The sequence below is a fragment of the Convolutriloba macropyga genome, chromosome 13 (genome assembly GCF_964194025.1).
Source record: "Convolutriloba macropyga chromosome 13, txConMacr16.3, whole genome shotgun sequence".
Lineage (NCBI taxonomy): Eukaryota > Metazoa > Xenacoelomorpha > Acoela > Convolutidae > Convolutriloba > Convolutriloba macropyga.
Genome location: NC_134480.1, coordinates 35,939,152 through 35,959,356, shown reverse-complemented (window position 1 = coordinate 35,959,356; position 20,205 = coordinate 35,939,152). Strand labels below are relative to the sequence as shown.

Genomic DNA, 20,205 nt, shown 5'->3' with positions numbered 1-20,205 from the left:
CAGAAGTCAAGCGTGAAAATAGTGACTTATGTAAAACGAAAAAAGTGATCAATTAGAGGCCCAAAACTGCATTTGGGCTTATGAGACTAAATTCCTAAACCAAAACGAAAACTATCAGAAACTTCAAGTAAAGATGACAAAACTTGAAAATTAAAAATTTATTGGTTATAATATAATAGATAGAATTAACATATAATAAGTTTAAATAATAAATTTAATTGTAGTGGAATGGGGATCAGGGGTGAAACTCTAAGAATCCCCTTCATACCATGAAATTACGCTGCCAGAACAGTTTCGGTTAATCGCATACTAAGAAACCAGTAAGGTCTAAGGCCCTGCACAGAGAGCTGCTCAGCGACTTAATTCCCTCTGGGCTTTACCTGGTTATCTAGGGAGGGCTTTACCTGGTTTTTGAGGATAAAAAGCCATGGTCAGACTAATGTAATTCGTAAAAACTTCGTTTGAGAGCAATTAACAACCAATAAAGCCTAAAAACCTGGCTCAAACAAGCTTTAAAAAATGGGGAAACAACCAACAGAATACATGAACTGACTAACAGCGAGTAAAGTTCTCTCAAACGACTGGCGTGGCAATTTAGTTCAGAGAGGGCTGTAACATTGATAATGTTTTATGGGGTGCAGAAAACTGCGACCAAGGAGGGGTTCAAACACCCGACCTCCGCGCTAATAGACTGAAGCATTAACCACCCGGCTATCAGTTCTCTGTAGTCGCTGCTCTTATAATCACCTTTATTTTGGGAAAAGACCTTATTTCTCTGACTTTTCAATTTTTATAAGTGTGTGTGTGTGTGTTCTGTGTTTGAATCTTCCCTATGAACAGACGCTAGCAGAAATCCACTAACCATGTGTGCGTGTGCCTGTCGCAGACAATTTTCAGCCGAGTAGCAGTAGAGCATTTTGTTGATGGAGGAAGCTGAAATGCGATCCAGGACTTCGACATCATCGCAAGCAATAGCCAGCCTGGATTTGTACTTCGGATGTGAGTATTGCTCGTACAGCAACTCAATCTAAAAACAACTAGTTAACTTTGGATGAATTGCTTATAAACGTCAAGCAGAGGGGTTAGGGTACGATATTATTAGACCATAAAATGATTTCTGTAAAAATGAAATCAATTTTGGCGACATTTTGATTGACTTTCAGTACTAAATTACCGCCAACCCTGCGAACCTATTTTCAAGCTATAAGAAACCTCAATTCGAAGGTCATTTCGATACAATTCTTTCAGGTACAAAACATAAGCAGCCTCAGAAAAAGGCTTTTGAAGCCTGATAATTACCTTTTGAAAACAGAGGTCGACCAGATTTGTCTTATCCCTGCCATATTGCATTCCACTTGCACCTGGAAAATGAACAATCGTATATCAATCAATATTTAGTACATAAAGCAACTACTTCAGCATTTCCGTAATGGTGAGATCACCTTAAAAAAACTCCATCCTTTTATTGGGAAATTTTAATTTTAATGGCTTTTCGCTCCTCATATAAAACATTATCAACCTCGTCAAAAATATTAAAAACGCATCAGTGTGTTCACACCGACTCGTGAAAACAATTTATTTTATGATGGACAGAAACACATCCCACAACAGACTTAAGACTTGACGCACTAACTTGGGAAGTCATGTCCAGCGTAGAGTTTCCACGAAACATTGAACTCCTGGATGTTGTATTTGCAAACCGGCGTCGGCAAATAACTAGCAGCTTTCAACATGTCCCGTTTACCGGGCATCGGTTCCTCAAAATGGTTTTCCACTAGCTGCAAGTCCTCATTATCAAGGCTCAGAATCGAACAGTCACCTTCATAGGAGCTTTTGCGAACAAATGGAGATTCGATTACACAAAACTGGGAAGCAACTAAGAGATTTTCGACTTCACCCTCAACCGAGTCACTTGGCGAAGCTGTGATGACTGCGCGGGCTGCACTTCTTGTGAACTCCTGGTCAGTATCAGTAATCGAGTCATGCTGACTTTCTAAACCTTGACTTGAATTCATTGGTGACAATTCACTTCTCGACTGAATAGATGCTGAGTGAATCGAAGTTGTACTGTTTGTTGAGCTACTTTGCGGAGAAGGTCTTCCTTTTCCTTGGGAATCATCCGGGAAGAAAAAGACATTTTGAAGTGCCTCCGTGTAATCTTGATGCATGCCTGAAACACAATCGCATTATTTTTCATCCAATCAGCCAAGTTTTACTAGCTTTGATGAAATATCAAAGCTAATTGCACCCCCTCCCCGCCGTTCATATACGTATAGCTTAGTATTTTTGAAACGCATAGCCCTCTCATTAACATAAACATGCCACAGTGTTCGTATCATGGGAAAGACCAGCTAGTTTAATAGATAACTGAGCGAAAGATATGATTTGTTGAAAATTGCCATTAAATCTAACATCGGGGGTCAGTTACATAAAAAATTTACAACCTCTCAGCAAGTTCGGGGGAACATGTACCAAACATACTAATTGAGCACTGAACCACGACTTCATGCCTTTGTGTTGCATCGGTTTATGCGCTTTTGAAAAAGACCAGAAACCTCAAAAAATCGCTACAATTAATAGAATGTTTTGCCGGAATGATACAGAAAAACAGACTAACTTGCGACCATATCTTCGTTGATTGCCGATTGGATCATTTGATTGAGATTTACACCGCCATTAGCACCACCATCGCCAGAGCTAATTTTATTCTCCGCAACCACTAAACTATCACCTTTAGCCCCAACGACACCCGACAAATTCTGTGAATTCTCGATTATGTTTCTGTTAACATCAGATTCGGTATCTTCAGGAACATTTCGTTCTGGACAATCTCCACTGGCTGCTAAGTATTGTATGACTTCAGATAGCACCTTGAGCGAATCGCTACACGTGTAGATATTAAATATATCGCAACTTAGTCTGATCTCGGACTTAGTGCCATGGTTTTCGCTCTTTTTCTTCTTGTGTTTTGAAGATGATGACGAGTGTCCTCCCTTTTGGGTAATGACATCGAGCGATATAAGCCCAGTGTCTGCTATCTTGGCAAAATCTGTTGCGAAACATCAATTAACTGTCATTCTCAAGAAATAGCATTGATAACGAACCTCACGGTTTCCAAATAACGAAAAAATCCTCCCACCCAAACACAACATCAACACCAAGTTGTTGAAACCCAAACTTGGCTTGAAACGAATGTTTGATCTTACCAACTGAAATTTTATCCGTGTTTTGCACGAAAAACAGCTTTACTGCCCAAGCTAAAGGACAAGCTTTACTACCCACAACAAAATCATCGCAACAGGGCAAATTCATCCACCTAACACAACTCCTGTTAAACTTGCCATGACCTTACATTATGAGAAATATCAGATCGCTTCTAAGTATCAAATCATTCTTTCAGATTCTTCAGATGGAAACTAAAAAGCTCGGACCCATTAATACTTAATCTATGAACAACAAAATTGATCAAGGTCTCCTTTTTAACTAATGATTACGACCTTCTGAATGTATCGGTATCGGTTATCAGAATGTATCCGATTTTGGCATCAAAAGATCATACCAAAAAAGTTGAATGAACAAGAAAGCCTGTTGGTCAAAATTTTACTTGTTACGCTGTTTGTACATATTATTGCAAATAAAATCCTGGTTGTACGACAATAACGCATAATTTCTTCTAATGTCATTTTTGGAGAAATTGTAATAGAAGCTCGTAACGATTCATTTATGCTAACTTTATTTGTACTGTACAGCAACTGCAGTTTTTTATTCTTTTAATGAAATGGGAGGGAGCTGGAATGAAGTACTAAACTGTCTACTGATTGTAACTGATAACAAAATTGAAAGATGTTTTTACCAGAGAGTTTGCTCTTGAGTGACCTTGAGCATGACAAGTAGAGAGAGGCTGCTTCGATCACAAGCTGGAAAATGGACGAGGGCGAATCGGCTACGACATTGGATGACATGTAGCAACAGCCAGTATTCAGCACCACTGTATACGGTAAGTGAAGTGGTCTGAACAGAACAGAACACAATTTCAAACTCGATATTTCGATATTGCCTCATTACAATTTTGCTTAGGGTTGCTAATTTTTCAACTCAACACTTGCGTAATAAATGTACCGTTCAAACCATACAATTATAAGGCAATAAAGACCATTATTAGTGTAAAGACATTTAAGTAGTGAAACACGCCCGCGCAAGTTTTAAAATTCCCGATCCCGGAAGCGCCGCATTCTAGTATGACAGATTTCCTATATAGTGCCAGATTATTTTGAAACCACTGGCCAAGTTTATGTTTCAATTACGATTGCGTGACTCTGCTAAAGTCAATTTGAAATTCTGGCTTATATCTTCAACCACTGGCCGGTTATCCATTATGTCACATTTTCTCGGTGACCTCATTGACGTCACGTAATCTATACCTAAAAGACTCAAGAAAAACTGCACAGGTTAAAATGAAAAAAATCTTAATTCAAAAATTTTTTATCAGTTACTGGACGGTAAAACGCCCATTGAGCGAGAAGCAATCATTCTTAATTAGTACCTGTACAAAATGGCACAATTGGTGAGCGATATGTGCAGTTCTGTCATCACAGGCAGGAATTTGTAACCAGGTATTGGTTCGTCTCTCGGACTGAACATCTCGAGAAGGTCATCGTACCACTGGTGCTGATCAAATCTGTGGAACAATGTCACGGCTTCTGCGTTGACTGCAACTTTAATGTGCTGAAATACAATTTTTCGAACTTCGGACCATGTTCTATTACGATTGAAGGAAACTCTATGAAGATCACTGACACGATAAACACTGTATCGTCCATAAGTCTCAAATACAGTTTAAACCTCTTGATAAAGGCGGAATCAAAGATCTTTACGAAGTGATAATGTTCATGTATCTTCGTCTGGCTATAAGAGAAACCTAACAGAGATCATTTTTTCGTCGAGTTGAGACAGTGGTCAATGATTTCAAGGATTGTAAAATCTTCAATTTACTTGAGCCACCGAGCAATTCAAAATCTCTTATAAAGACATCTTCTCAAAAACTGCGTGACTCTAAGTATAATTTTAATCAAAATTGCACTTGGTCAGTAAACTGTCAATGTTCTATTTGCAGATCTTAGCTCACTAATTGTTTTAATTAAGTTTTTTAATTATTAAGTTTATTAGTCACCTTCTGTACAGCCCTCTCTTTGTACTGTTAAAATTCCACAATTGGTATTGAAAAACTTTGCGTTTTGTAAGCTATTATCCTTTTTTTATCGCGTAAAGAAAATTGTTGGGGAAAATTTAGGACGGATTACTTACTGCTATTGCGGCGCGCAAACTGCCTTCCGATATCATATCTTTTAATTTAACGAGATCTCAATTTCTTCTTAGCAATTAGAAGTGGAGGAAGCTTTATCCAGTTTGACAATTACTTTACGATTAGGCGGAATCAAAGATCTTTACGAAGTGATACTGTTCATGTATCTTCGTCTGGTTATAAGAGAAACCTAACAGAGAGATCATTTTTTTGTCGAGTTCTGACAGTGGTCAATGATTTCAAGGATTGTAAAATCTTCAATTTACTTGAGCCACCCAGCAACTCAACATCTCTTATAAAGACATCTTCTCAAAAACAGCGTGACTCTAAGTAAAATTTTAATCAAACTTGCACTTGGTCAGTAAACTGTCACTGTTCTATTTGCAGATCTTAGCTCACTATTTGTTTTATTTAAGTTTTTTAATTATTAAGTTTATTATTAAAACTCCACAATTGGTCTTGAAAAAATAAAACTTATGCGTTTTTGTAAGCTATTATCTATTTGCAGATCTTAGCTCACTATTTGTTTTAATTAAGTTTTTTAATTATTAAGTTTATTAGTAAAATTCCACAATTGTTTTTAAAAAAATAAAAACTTATGCGTTTTTGTAAGCTATTATCTATTTGCAGATCTTAGCTCGCTATTTGTTTTAATTAAATTTTTTAATTATTAAGTTTATTAGTTACCTTCTGTACAGCCCTCTCTTTGTACCGTTAAAATTCCACAATTGGTATTGAAAAACTTTGCGTTTTTGTAAGCTATTATCCTTTTTTTATCGCGTAAAGAAAATTTAACGCGATCTCAATTTCTTCTTAGCAATTAGAAGTGGAGGAAGCTTTATCCAGTTTGATAATTACTTTACGATTAGGCGGAATCAAAGATCTTTAGGAAGTGATACTGTTCATGTATCTTCGTCTGGCTATAAGAGAAACCTAACAAAGATCATTTTTTCGTCGAGTTGTGACAGTGGTCAATGATTTCAAGGATTGTAAAATCTTCAATTTACTTGAGCCACCCAGCAACACAAAATCTCTTATAAAGACATCTTCTCAAAAACTACTTGAGTCTAAGTATAATTTTAATCAACCTTGCACTTGGTCAGTAAACTGTCACTGTTCTATTTGCAGATCTTAGCTCAATATTTGTTTTATTTAAGTTTTTTAATTATTAAGTTTATTATTAAAACTACACAATTGGTTTTGAAAAAATCAAAACTTATGAGTTTTTGTAAGCTATTATCTATTTGCAGACCTTAGCTCACTATTTGTTTTAATTAATTTTTTTAATTATTAAGTTTATTAGTTACCTTCTGTACAGCCCTCTCTTTGTACTGTTAAAATTCCACAATTGGTATTGAAAAACTTTGCGTTTTTGTAAGCTATTATCCTTTTTTATCGCGTAAAGAAAATTGTTGGGGAAACTTTAGGACGGATTACTTACTGCTATTGCGGCGCGCAAACTGCCTTCCGATATCATATCTTTTAATTTAACGCGATCTCAATTTCTTCTTAGCAATTAGAAGTGGAGGAAGCTTTATCCAGTTTGACAATTACTTTACGATTAGGCAGAATCAAAGATCTTTACGAAGTGATACTGTTCATGTATCTTCGTCTGGCTATAAGAGAAACCTAACAGAGAGATCATTTTTTCGTCGAGTTGTGACAGTGGTCAATGATTTCAAGGATTGTAAAATCTTCAATTTACTTGAGCCACCCAGCAACACAAAATCTCTTAAGACATCTTCTCAAAAACTGCTTGAATCTAAGTATAATTTTAATCAACCTTGCACTTGGTCAGTAAACTGTCACTGTTCTATTTGCAGATCTTAGCTCATTATTTGTTTTATTTAAGTTTTTTAATTATTAAGTTTATTATTAAAACTACACAATTGGTTTTGAAAAAATCAAAACTTATGAGTTTTTGTAAGCTATTATCTATTTGCAGATCTTAGCTCACTATTTGTTTTAATTAAATTTTTTAATTATTAAGTTTATTAGTTACCTTCTGTACAGCCCTCTCTTTGTACTGTTAAAATTCCACAATTGGTATTGAAAAACTTTTGCGTTTTTGTAAGCTATTATCCTTTTTTATCGCGTAAAGAAAATTGTTGGGGAAACTTTAGGACGGATTACTTACTGCTATTGCGGCGCGCAAACTGCCTTCCGATATCATATCTTTTAATTTAACGCGATCTCAATTTCTTCTTAGCAATTAGAAGTGGAGGAAGCTTTATCCAGTTTGACAATTACTTTACGATTAGGCGGAATCAAAGATCTTTACGAAGTGATACTGTTCATGTATCTTCGTCTGGCTATAAGAGAAACCTAACAGAGAGATCATTTTTTCGTCGAGTTCTGACAGTGGTCAATGATTTCAAGGATTGTAAAATCTTCAATTCACTTGAGCCACTGAGCAACTCAAAATCTCTTATAAAGACATCTTCTCAAAAACTGCGTGACTCTAAGTATAATTTTAATAAACCTTGCACTTGGTCAGTAAGCTGTCACTGTTCTATTTGCAGATCTTAGCTCACCATTTGTTTTAATTAAGTTTTTTAATTATTAAGTTTATTAGTAAAATTCCACAATTGGTACTGAAAAAATAAAAATTTATGCGTTTTTGTAAGCTATTATCTATTTGCAGATCTTAGCTCACTATTTGTTTTAATCAAATTTTTTGATTATTAAGTTTATTAGTTACCTTCTGTACAGCCCTCTCTTTATACTGTTAAAATTCCACAATTGGTATTGAAAAACTTTGCGTTTTTGTAAGCTATTATCCTTTTTTATCGCGTAAAGAAAATTGTTGGGGAAACTTTAGAACTGTATCGCGTCAGTTGGATTTGAAGCACCACCTTTGATAGTGCTAATTGGCATTCTCCATTATAATCCCTACAATCCTAATCGGACGTTCGCCCAATATGCCATATCCCCAAAAAAAGTCTCAGATTTTGATGTTTTCATGTTGATACAACTTTGACTCAATTTACATCTGCCTCAACCATTAGAAAGATCCTGAAACCGCTCTTTTTTAATTTGAGGATATGAAGGAGTTTGTCATTTAGGCATGGTGGTATCTGGTACGTTAGCGTTGCATTTTATCTCAGACTCACATGTAGTCAAGATCACTAGCATGAGCAGTTATGTAGTTTTCCATCCAAACTCTGATAAAATTGGCAAAATTTTATATTTGCCCAAATTGAACGTTTACTTCATAAAACAATCGGGTGCAATCAGAAAATTGCTCAACAAAGGCATGAAAACCAACAAAACTAAGCCCCCAGGTGATTATTTCAACAATGGAGATTGAATTCAACACAATGAACCGAGGTTCTATTTGCAGATCTTAGCTCACTATTTGTTTTAATCAAATTTTTTGATTATTAAGTTTATTAGTTACCTTCTGTACAGCCCTCTCTTTATACTGTTAAAATTCCACAATTGGTATTGAAAAACTTTGCGTTTTTGTAAGCTATTATCCTTTTTTATCGCGTAAAGAAAATTGTTGGGGAAACTTTAGAACTGTATCGCGTCAGTTGGATTTGAAGCACCACCTTTGATAGTGCTAATTGGCATTCTCCATTATAATCCCTACAATCCTAATCGGACGTTCGCCCAATATGCCATATCCCCAAAAAAAAGTCTCAGATTTTGATGTTTTCATGTTGATACAACTTTGACTCAATTTACATCTGCCTCAACCATTAGAAAGATCCTGAAACCGTTCTTTTTTAATTTGAGGATATGAAGGAGTTTGTCATTTAGGCATGGTGGTATCTGGTACGTTAGCGTTGCATTTTATCTCAGACTCACATGTAGTCAAGATCACTAGCATGAGCAGTTATGTAGTTTTCCATCCAAACTCTGATAAAATTGGCAAAATTTTATATTTGCCCAAATTGAACGTTTACTTCATAAAACAATCGGGTGCAATCAGAAAATTGCTCAACAAAGGCATGAAAACCAACAAAACTAAGCCCCCAGGTGATTATTTCAACAATGGAGATTGAATTCAACACAATGAACCGAGGTACAAATTGTTTTGAAGTGTTTTTTGAATCAAAGTTAAATACCATAGATCAATTTATCCTCATCTGATTCAAGATACAGCAAAAACTTGTGTCAAATAAGGTGAGAACGGTTCTGGGATACCTTAGAAGATTCAAGATCAGCCTCGAGATCTAACTGATCTCTTAGGCTGCCCCGAACTATAGTTGAACATACATGGATCGAAAACATTTAGCAAGCTTGTAAATTGACTTAGATTACGGCTTTTCGGCGTTCGTTTTAATGTTTCTATGCTGCCAACTTGCATCGTTTCAATCCATAAACCATAAAGTGATGCGTGAAAACTATTAGTCTGATATACTCAATATTTTTTCGCTCTTAATAGAACACACCTTGAAGTTCTTGGCCTTGTTGGCATGGATTCTGACAGCCATAGAGAGGAGTGGGTTTGTAAATGACTCCTGGTGATGATGGGATAACATGTCTAGTCTGCTCTTGCGCAGCTTCATGTCCAAGTAGCTGGGGAACTTCACATTCAACTGGTCGTCAAAACAGAACGGCTTACACAACGCCTCCTCTGAAATCACCAAATTCACAATCGACTAACTAACTGATGGAAGCTCCAATTTGCACGTTTTTTTGTGCAGTCATATAATTGGACTCCAATTACTTTCTCGTGTCTTCCAGTTTTTTTTTGCTAAACATTGGCAAATGAGAACTACAAATATAAATTTTTGCATGCAGCTTGTGAGGGTCTGTTCTGTTGACCATAAAAAGTAAGAAAAAACAAAGGCTTGATACCCATCACTGAGCAGCGGAACCTTAGAAATCGCGTCTCTGAATTAATACAGGCGAAAGTACTTTATTGCTAAATACCAAAAGGTCATTCAAAGGTCATTCACCGAATCTTGCGGCCCTAACAAATAAAGTGGACTATTTAGGCCATTTTACCTCTTTACTTCCACAAAACGCATCTTAACATATGACAACAGGGCCTTACCGTATGGGATATGGCAACTAAGGAACGATTATAAACATACCCGGCAGATGGCCGGAAAATAGCCGCCGTTGATTCCAATAAGCATGATTGGGATTGAACGAATAGAATATATTGAAAAAAAAAAAGATTTTTGTACAAAAATATTTTTTAAGTCCGATTTATTTTGATGGCAGTTCGTAGTTGAACATACTTCGTTTCTTAGAGAGAGGCTACAGGGGCTACTATCAACACCAATAAGCATTAGAGGTGGTAACTAAGACTTATAGGAACGACGTTCAAATAGCGGGCATCTAAAATTGGGCTTTATGGGTTTATCCCGTTTCTATTTCTGACTTCAATATTTTATACCGACTCTGTTCATTTTGAATTGCTTTGCTTAGCAACTGATGTTCAAATTCACTTTTAGCAGAATGAGAGAAGAGAGAAACTAGCCTAGAGAAGTCAAAAAGATTTCACGCAAAATGTCGAAAAAGCGGCAAAATAGTAAAGCGAAAAAAAGTGAATTGAGAAGACCATTTTTAAAAAAATCAGATCAAAAAAATAAGAAAACACAAAATCAATGTCAAAATGCCGCATGTCAACAAAAAAAACCACTAGCGAGAAATTAAAATTTAATTCAAATAAAAAAATTAGGCCTAGAATGAGCTGTGAATGGATTGGGAAAACCATTTAGAAAAAATCCGATCCAATAAATCGAAAAAACAGTAAAAAATCAGAGAGAAATTGCCGCATGTGAACAAAAAACCACTACCGAGAAACCGAATTTTTGTTCAAACACCGTTTTCTCACTCTACTTTAAAATTAGAGCGAAAAAAATTCACGCCGCAAAACCACTCGCTTTTTCGCTCCATTTCCTGTTTCGGCGTGATCAAAATCACTACTCCAATTTGACTTCAAAAATCATGAAAATGTGTGAACAGATCTTAAAAAAAAGACAGCGCCCCAATACAATTCAAATTCTTTGAATTGTAAAAAAAAATACGAGCGCAATAATAGCCGGCTGAGAAGATGAGGGCGGCTATTAATAATTGGTAATTAAACAACGTCTTGGTCTTTTGTGGTCATATTTCACGAATTAGCGCAATATGAAAGGAATGCGATGCGAATGCGATGCTGACCTTCACTATGGTAGTACTGTCCGTCGAAGCATGACATTGTGATGATTGTAGTGTCGCTGCATCCTGCATGGCCAGCTACCACAAACAGAGTCCCATTTTTCAGGTCAGAGAATGATTGGAACGAAATCACGTCAGCCTAAAAAACAAAGCTATCCTAAAATCGTTGTCCACAAATATGAATAAAAACCTTACAAAACCTTTTATCATCCCATTAATCTAATATATGCACTTCATCAGATGGAAAATTGCAGAAAATCTGAAAAACTCACGGTCAGCAATGTTAGCTAGCATGATAGCTAGCTATAAATGCCGCCATACACGCAAATCAGTCAGAAAATTGCATGACTGAACGCAAAAAAAGCTGGTTTGAAGTGAGCGTGATGTAACTGATCTTTTAAAAAAAATGTTGACGACAAAAAAATCACAGGTCAAATACTTAACAACAATTCAAATAATTTTCAATGACTAACAAAAATCTAGATCTAAAAATGACTAGCAACGGATTTGGAAACTCATTTCGAAAAACACATTTTTTAAACACCGTTCTCTCAGTACTTACTAATTCGATTGATACAATTTCACACAAAACCAATTGACTTTTGCCTCAACTTCCTTTTTCCGTTAGACCAATGTCCGCACTCAAATTTGATTTCTAAAAATCAAAAATGTAAACAGATCTTAAAAAAGACAGTAAATCAATACAATTCAACATATTTGAATATCAAAAAACATGAGACGGCCGATAATACCTAATACCTTCAGCAAAAGTGTAAACAAAATGTGGTCGTAGAGATAAAAAAAAGTATTGAAAACTTTCGTAGTTTTCAAACATTTTTTTGAAAACATTCCAGCGGTTAACATTTAGTCCGAATTCTTTTTAGTAACAGCCTTTATTTTTGACCTCAAAAAGTTTTGAGAGTAAGCGTAAGTCACTAAAATATAAAGTCACCAAGAGTTGAAAGTCATTCAGAGAGCAAAGTAAGTCATTTACGATTATTACAAGTTCAATCACAAACATAAAAACAGTTGCAAAGCTGCTTGAAGAGACGAAGGAAATGCTGTTTTTGAGACTTGCCAGGCGAAGAAAAATAATACAAAAAATAAGAGTCAGGCAACAAAACAAAAAACAACCAACTAACCTCAACTCATGAGCCGTTGGTCTATTCAGAAGCTAGCTGAGGATAGCTTTAGATTAACAGAGAGTGTAATAGAAGGTTGCATAATGGAGGCTAACAGAGGCAGAGTGAGGAAACGCTAAACCAACAAAAAAACTGATGCGAAGTGAGGGAAGCCTAAATCAACGCAAAAATTGATGTCATCTCAGCAGCTTCGGTGTTTTAAACATTTAGAGACTAGTAAAGCTTTTAGAGCTGCCAAGAATATTAATACCCTCCGGGCTTTAACTGTCTATCCTCTTTTTGAATCAAAATCGTCAGACGAAAAGTCGATCCAGTAAAAAATTATATAAAAAGACCACAGAATAAAAATAAATGGTACAAAATCTGTTTTAGAGCAACAAAATTTATCGAGGAGCACGTCAACAGTCATTGCAAGGCGCTGCTATGAAGCACTAACAACAATTATTGTTTCATTGCTAGACTGAAAAGCTAAGTTTGAAAAAAACGTAACCGACTAATGTTGGGCGGATTGCTCTCAAACAACTCGCAATCGGTTGGCTTTGCTAGTAATCAGCTGGGACTTAGGGCAGCTAGCATGGGAGTGTGAGTGAAGTGGGGGTGGGTCAATCGTTGACGGGCGGGGGGTCAACCGACGGCGGTGGTGGGTAGGGGTTGGAAGGGCTGGACGAGGGGGGTTTCAAATCGCCAAATTTAGGAGTATGGACTAGAGGAGAGTGTTACGGAGGGGGGGGGGGGGGGGGGGTTGAATGAGAGGATCACATTTTTAAGATTAAAACCACCCTTCATACCATGAAATTGTCTTTAAAAACAGTTTCGGTCAATCGCACACTTAAGAACTATCAAGTCATAAGGCTCAAGGACAGTTCCTCAGCCACTTAATACCATCAGGGCGATACCTAATTAAACCTTCTTTGACGACAAAAAGTCAAAAGGGTCAGATAAAAAATTGGTCAAACGAAAAATCGGTCAAACGAAAAATCGGGCAAACGAAAAATCGCATAAAAAAAGACTACAGGACTAATATGATTGCTATAAACTTCGTTTGAAAGTAATTAAACATTGCACTTTTTGCGAGAGGTACGATCATGCTAAAATATGTTGTATAATTGCTATAGCCTGGCATTAGTGGAGAACGTAGCAGTGCGAGATGTGAAAAGATGTACTTCAGCCGAAACACGTAATCTTGCTTGAAATACACATTTCGCAAGTTTTAAAATCGTGCGCTGTAAATACGAAATTGCGACACAGCGGCGATCTAGCATTTCAAGAAAACCTGCACCTGCCTGTTTCAAGGACCATGTCAAAAAATTCTTACATTGTTTTTATCAACATCCGACAGCGCCAGTTGAACTGTTCCAAACTTCACTTGCAACGATAACCAACTTTGCGAAGCTTCTCGGTCACTGTCACTCTCTCCATATAATGACTCATTTTCATTCTCGCCATCCAAAGTAGTTTCCCCGTCATCGCTACCCTGGCTCAAGTTACCATACGCACTTCTGATACCCGATTTACACATTGAGAAATGTTGCTTCCCTCTTGAAATTGCGGCTGCTTGACTAGCCAGGCCCAGACCAACTTTTGATGTTCCAGAACCCGTCAAGCTTTCCACTGGCGTCATTTTTGAAAATAATGGCTCCCATAGCAAGAGATCGTTTGAGAACCGGTTGTATACTAAGTCAAATACGGCTTTGTTAGGGATGAAAAAGGAAACATGAGGTAAAGATATTTTAAGCACTAATCTAGAATCACCTAGACACTCGTCCGCAAATTCACGCATTTCTTTATGAGTTCCACAGTTAACAACAGGTTGTGAATTGTGAATCACAACTTTCCAACTAAAAGGCGATTTTTTGCCACGTGAATTTGATGAAAAATCACAGGGGAACGAATCGTACATCGAAGCTGTGTTCATATCGAAATGATTGGCGGATTCAAGTTCACAGTGAAAGGGATAGAGCTTGAAAGAGACAAAAGGTTTACTCCTTTGATCTGAACTAATTCTGCACAGTCTTAAACTAACAACACTCGAAACTAGTAACATATCAATTGAGTTTGCGTCTAAACACACGGATAAATCTTCCTCGATTTTGGTAAAATCAAACTTTAACGACATCGATGTGAATTGAAACTCGAAAGCCTCGTTTCGTATTAATCTTTGCGTGGACACTAGCAGTGATTTCTCTTCTTCAAAAATTGGAATTGGAATGTAAAAGGTCAAATCTAAATCTGGACATCTAAGTTCGAAACTGGAAACAGTTTCACTACTATTCTCTTCCAAAATGTCCTTTTCTGGATCGAGCACGAACGCCTCCGAAGCTGTAAAAATCTCTGGTTTTGTCCGGGTTTCTGGCTTGAAAAACTCATATAATCGGTCAAGTAAAGTCAAATCTACATTCAAAATAGTTGGCATCAGGTCCAATAAGAAATTGACACGCTTTTTGGGTTCAGATAGGTCCGTTTTTGAAGCGCTACTAGACCACGTAATGTCTATTTTCATATTCGGTTGCACTAAGATATCATTCGGTGAAAAATTCTTCTGATTCACAAATGTCAGTATAGTTGATTCTTGTTTTTCAGAAGGCGTGTTTAAGCATTCTGTGATTTCAAAAAACGCGAAAGTCAGAAGCGCATTAGACTTCGATCCCTTTTTTGATTGGTTAAGAATGAGCCTCATATTAACAGGACATGCAAGTAAGGTTATATGATTCAAATCACAGGCGGATTCGATAAGTTTCTTTTGATCGTAGGCGTCCTTGGGTCCAAACCCACATCGCAAGTTGGTAACTTCGTGTAGTTTGAGGTAAAAATTGTCAGATAAAGCGTTGAAATCTTCAGTGGTCGATTCTAACAGAACCAAAGATAGTCCATTGAGTCTAATGTTAACCATAGTCGGATCGTGATGTTTGTCAGTTGCTCGTTCCTTTCGCTGATCAAAAGCTAAAAAATGAAAATAATATTTATGACTCAACGCTGTCATTCTCTTCTATAATCAATGTAAATGTGAATTAAAAATACCATGACCAATCCCTTTTTGAACTTTTTAGTGATTTCAACTTAATAAAGCTGCCTGACTGCAATGGCACTTCAAAATTAGGTTAGATCTCTTGAAAGGCGCGAAGGGAACTAGAAGGATGTTTACGTACCTTGTGTGGTGGCAGTCGTGGTACTTCCCGAAATCATCGATGACGTCATAGAATTATGTTCAGAGGCGTCGTCGTATATTGAGTAGAAATCATCATCATTGTACACGACACTGGAGTTGTTCGGGTAATACGATGGCATCTCCACTGGAAGCCTCTCATGTCCTTGATACAGACCTGCAGATCCGGTGTTCCTCTTGTGACCTGGGGCTCCGAGAGACGGGAGATTTTGGTGAATGTTGATTTCGTTCTCAAATTGACATGTTGCAAACATAAGGCCTGATTTGTCAGTTGTTCCAGTGCTCAAGCTGGGCTCCATAGGTGGTTCATGCAATGCATTTGGAGCTAGAAACACAAAGAGTTAATAGGATTAATAAGATAGAATAAAGACACCACATTCTGAACACCCAATGACCACGGAATGCACGACAATTTCAATCAATTTCTATATTGACCGAGCCAATTAACAGCATAATAAATTTTTTTAAATAAAGAATAAGTTTTGATCAACTGCAGCACTAAGTTTAAATAATCCCACAAGTTTTTGTTTTCCATTATTGCTCCCATAGCTGAAAAATTGATTAAAGCAACAATTAATTATTTTACATTTTACCTCTATATTATTTTCCTGTTTATTTTAGGCCACAAATGATTAAAAGTTTGAAAAAATACGAAGCACTATTTGTACTTGTTTACCTAAACTGGACAAGTTTTTTTCTCACGTCTGCAAAAATTCCTTTCGTCTAACATCCCATGCCCCTTGCATTCCACTTAAGCATTTGAGCGATGAAAGGCATTAGGAAACAATAAAACTTTATTCAAAATTTTCAGCACACGATCATTTTATTCAATAGGAATGATGTAGTCTGTAGATTCTCACATGCAACTAAAATTGCATGGATGATTAATAAAAAAAGAGCACATGCAGTATCTGCTATTTGAAAAAATGTTGATTTACTTAAATTTCTCGTCGCGCTCAAGATTTCAACTATGAGGCACTAAAGATTTCAAGGTGAAATAATTCTCAGCGGAATTTTCAGCGCATAAGTGCTCACACAACAAAAAAACTTATGAGCTGTTTAAGGTAGTCCTTTTCTCGACATAAACAGCAACAACTGCATTATTTTTATTTCTGTCTTTTGTTTATTTGACCGTGAGAAACCCGGACAAAATTCCGAAAATTTAAATTAGTTTTAGGACTTTCAAAATAACTGTTCAGGCCGCCAAAAGAATGAAACTTAAAGCAACCATCGAAACAGCTCTGGACTATGCTAATCTATATTTAGAGTCAAATTTATTAAACATAACTGACAAGCGTCAGGCGAACTGCTCTCAAACGGCTGGCGAGTACCTTTGGTAGCAGCAGGCGTCAAACACCCCTTCGGTGACTTTTCAAGGAATCATTCGTACTCAGCAGTTTTGATGAACCGTTTAATCAGAGATTAGTAAAAGATCTAAAACAATTGCTCATCTATTCAATTTTACAAGTTTATCCCGTTTATGAAAAGAAAATCAAATGGTCAGACGAAAAATTGAAAAAGAGCAAAATCAAATTAAAATACCAGGACCAAAAACTTTCCACAATTTTTTTTGAGAGCTATTCAAAACATAGCCGACTAAACGTCGGAAGAATTGCTCTCGAACAACTAGTGGGAGCTCTAATCAATTGCAGCCTGCTTGAGTCGGGGGAGGGAGGGAGGGGGAGCCTAAATGGGACTAAGAAGTTCAATAGTGGGCATCAAATAACCACACTAGAGGTTAACAAACCACTATTAAGATTTAAAGTAAAAAATGGCACCAGTTTCGGCGCACTTTTCATTTGACTTTTAGTATAAAATTGCCGCCAATTGAATTCATCTGCTTAAAATTGTGATTGAGAGAGAATTTTAGATCACGCGAAACGCAAGAAGTCAAGGGCGTAAAAGTTACTCGAAAAGTCAAAATTGTCAGGCGAAAATTTTGCATAAAAGAAGTCACACGCTTACAATAATTGCTATGAATTTCGTTCAAGAGCAATTAAACATGAACAGAGAACGTGGGATGAAATACTTCGCAATGACAGGCAGGAAAACTTAATTACGAGGAGGCAGCTTAGAAGTATTCTGATGGTTGAAAAACCAACTAGAGAGGGGTTCAAACGCACGATCTTACGAATAGTCATCTGACACTTTGACCATTAACCTACAGGGGGTTTGATACTACTTCCCTTTCAATCGGGTTCATGTTTGCAACCGAGATTTGGAATGAGAACATTTTAGATCACAAGAAGTCAAGTGTGAGTCACTCGCAAATTTTGCATAAAAGACACACTTTCACTATAATTGCTCCTAACTTAATTCGAGAGCAATTAAAAAAAACTTTAGGACAAACAGAGGCAAAGAAGGTCCAAGGAACTATTGACAAAACTAGCAACAACTTTCCTAAGAAAATCTTTTAGATGCAACTTTACAGTCTACACCAACAGCACAAAATCAACAGAGCCATGCTTATTAGTTTTACATTCCTACAATTCATTGTAAAGAGATTTCAAAGACAGAAGTTTGAAAATTTTTGAATTTTGTGATTAATCCTTCATACAAGAGCATTTGCGTAAAACTTCATGACAACATTACTTTCAGTTTCTGTGGAATAAAACAAAAACTGCAAATAAACACAATTGCCATGATTTTTGGAGAAAATACAGATTTTTCCAAACTATTCCCGTCTGGCCCAAAAGTGTGAAATTAAAAAATCCGCTTGGCTTCCAAGATCACACCACTCCTCTTCATGCATTGATTATTTCGAGTACAAAAATAACAAACCAGAAAGCCAGTCTCGGCAAGTTCCTTCCCTTATTCCACGATATAGTGGTTAGTTACACTATCAAGAATTCATTACAACTCCAGTAATAACTTTTGAATTTCACTCTAGCACTTACTGAACTTTTGCACTTACCTGAAGAATTGATGAAACCATCCAACACATCCACCAGAACCTTGATGTGCTTTGGCTGTGTGAACAAAGACAAAGACCCCAACATACAGTCAACTGATAATTTCGCCCCGCTCACAGACGGGTTTTGCTTCATCTTCACTTTCGCTTCCAGTTTTCCTAAAAACTCCCCAATTTTAACCGGATTGACACCTTGTTTGTCGCCATTTTGACCTCTTCCCATAGCCGCGTTCATTTCCTCAGTTGTTAGGACTTCCGTCATAACTTTGTTCACGTTGCATGCGTTAGGCACATGATTTATCGACATCCCTTCGAGCTTGAAAACCTTTGTGGAAAAGTTTGAAGTAAAAAATTGAGGCGTCGCTTCCTTTTCAACCTCATTTTCCGAAGAATTGACTAAATTTTCTTCTTCTGACACTGAATCGTCGAAGAAATCAATTCTCTCAACGATTATTTCAATTGAGTCCGAGTAAGGATCTGAAGATTCAAACCTAATTTTGGTATTAATTAATGATATCCGAACTTTCAACAATACAGTCTCAATTGCCTGCGCGAAAAACTCTACCGCCTCGCCTTGCTGTTGTTGTCGATTCCCGGATCTCGGATTAGGATGACCATCTGATCTTGAGTCTAAACTTGACGGCGGCGACGATCCGAAGTTCGACGCCAGCTCGCCATCTTTCAGACATTTTTGAGCAACTTGCATACTCGTGTTCATTAAACTGTTGAAGTAAGATTCGGTCAAGAAAGTTGAATCAGACGAGGCAGACTGACCTTTGATCGCAATATTGAGTGATCGAATTTCAACTTTGGACGCATTTTGGAATATATTAGACCACGGAATACTGACTGTTATTGTTGCAATGTCTCCGCTAACTAGTTCGATCGGGATTCCTTGGCTTTCAAGGACGTCATTGACACTGTAGATGTCAATCGGGACGTTGTGTAGGGACCCCGTGCCATTGTAGAGGTCAATAGTAAGCTGGTCCAAGGTCAAATGATCTTTCAAAAAGCGACCCAAGTAGTGATGAAGAATAAATCTACAAGCTCGTTTTTTAAACGTATCAACGTACGGTAGGTAACTGCTCCATGTTGAGCTAAATCCACCTTTATTCCCACCACCCGATGGAAATTTGGGAAGCATTTTGAGGATAATTACTTAGAGACAAATAATATAAATAGTTTCTTTACATCTATATACAAACTGAAAGCTAAGCTGGCTGGTACCACGCTGTAATTTAGCAATGATTTCACATTTTGGATCTGAAAAAATTGAACATTGTTAACTTAAATGACACCTGATCGAACTTTGGAATGTTCTGGAGAACCAATTGATTTGAGATTGATGAACAAATCTGTCAATTAATACCTTCTATTAGCGATTAACTATTACAGTACATTTACAAACACGCACATAAATGATATTTTTCTGTTATTTTGAGCCCACGACAAAATATTATGCAAGAAAGTCTTAATCAAAATGAGGTGATGTCAATCGCACAAAGTAAACAAGGAAGCACCATTATAGCATGTAGTAGGGTAATGAAACATCTATTCTGCAACA

At 36.8% G+C, this 20,205-nt stretch overlaps 1 protein-coding gene across 2 annotated transcripts in view; it reads right to left on the bottom strand.

Moving 5' to 3' along the window:
* The window catches only part of LOC142351892 (autophagy-related protein 2 homolog A-like), a 33,413-nt gene extending 13,490 nt beyond the window's left edge, over nt 1-19,923 (bottom strand). Inside the window, exons 1-11 of one of the 2 annotated variants that reach the window (XM_075404145.1) lie at nt 18,645-19,923; nt 15,714-16,055; nt 13,883-15,507; nt 11,429-11,564; nt 9,703-9,887; nt 4,544-4,725; nt 3,854-4,011; nt 2,618-3,049; nt 1,634-2,170; nt 1,300-1,361; nt 863-1,027 (exon numbers count right to left, since the gene is read on the bottom strand). In XM_075404145.1, the coding sequence (XP_075260260.1) occupies nt 863-1,027; nt 1,300-1,361; nt 1,634-2,170; nt 2,618-3,049; nt 3,854-4,011; nt 4,544-4,725; nt 9,703-9,887; nt 11,429-11,564; nt 13,883-15,507; nt 15,714-16,055; nt 18,645-19,785 (4,965 nt within the window). In that variant the 5' untranslated portion in view covers nt 19,786-19,923. The remainder of the gene's footprint in view (nt 1-862; nt 1,028-1,299; nt 1,362-1,633; nt 2,171-2,617; nt 3,050-3,853; nt 4,012-4,543; nt 4,726-9,702; nt 9,888-11,428; nt 11,565-13,882; nt 15,508-15,713; nt 16,056-18,644) is intronic. The other variant, XM_075404146.1, reaches the window with a different exon arrangement.
* Nucleotides 19,924-20,205: the final 282 nt, after the last annotated feature.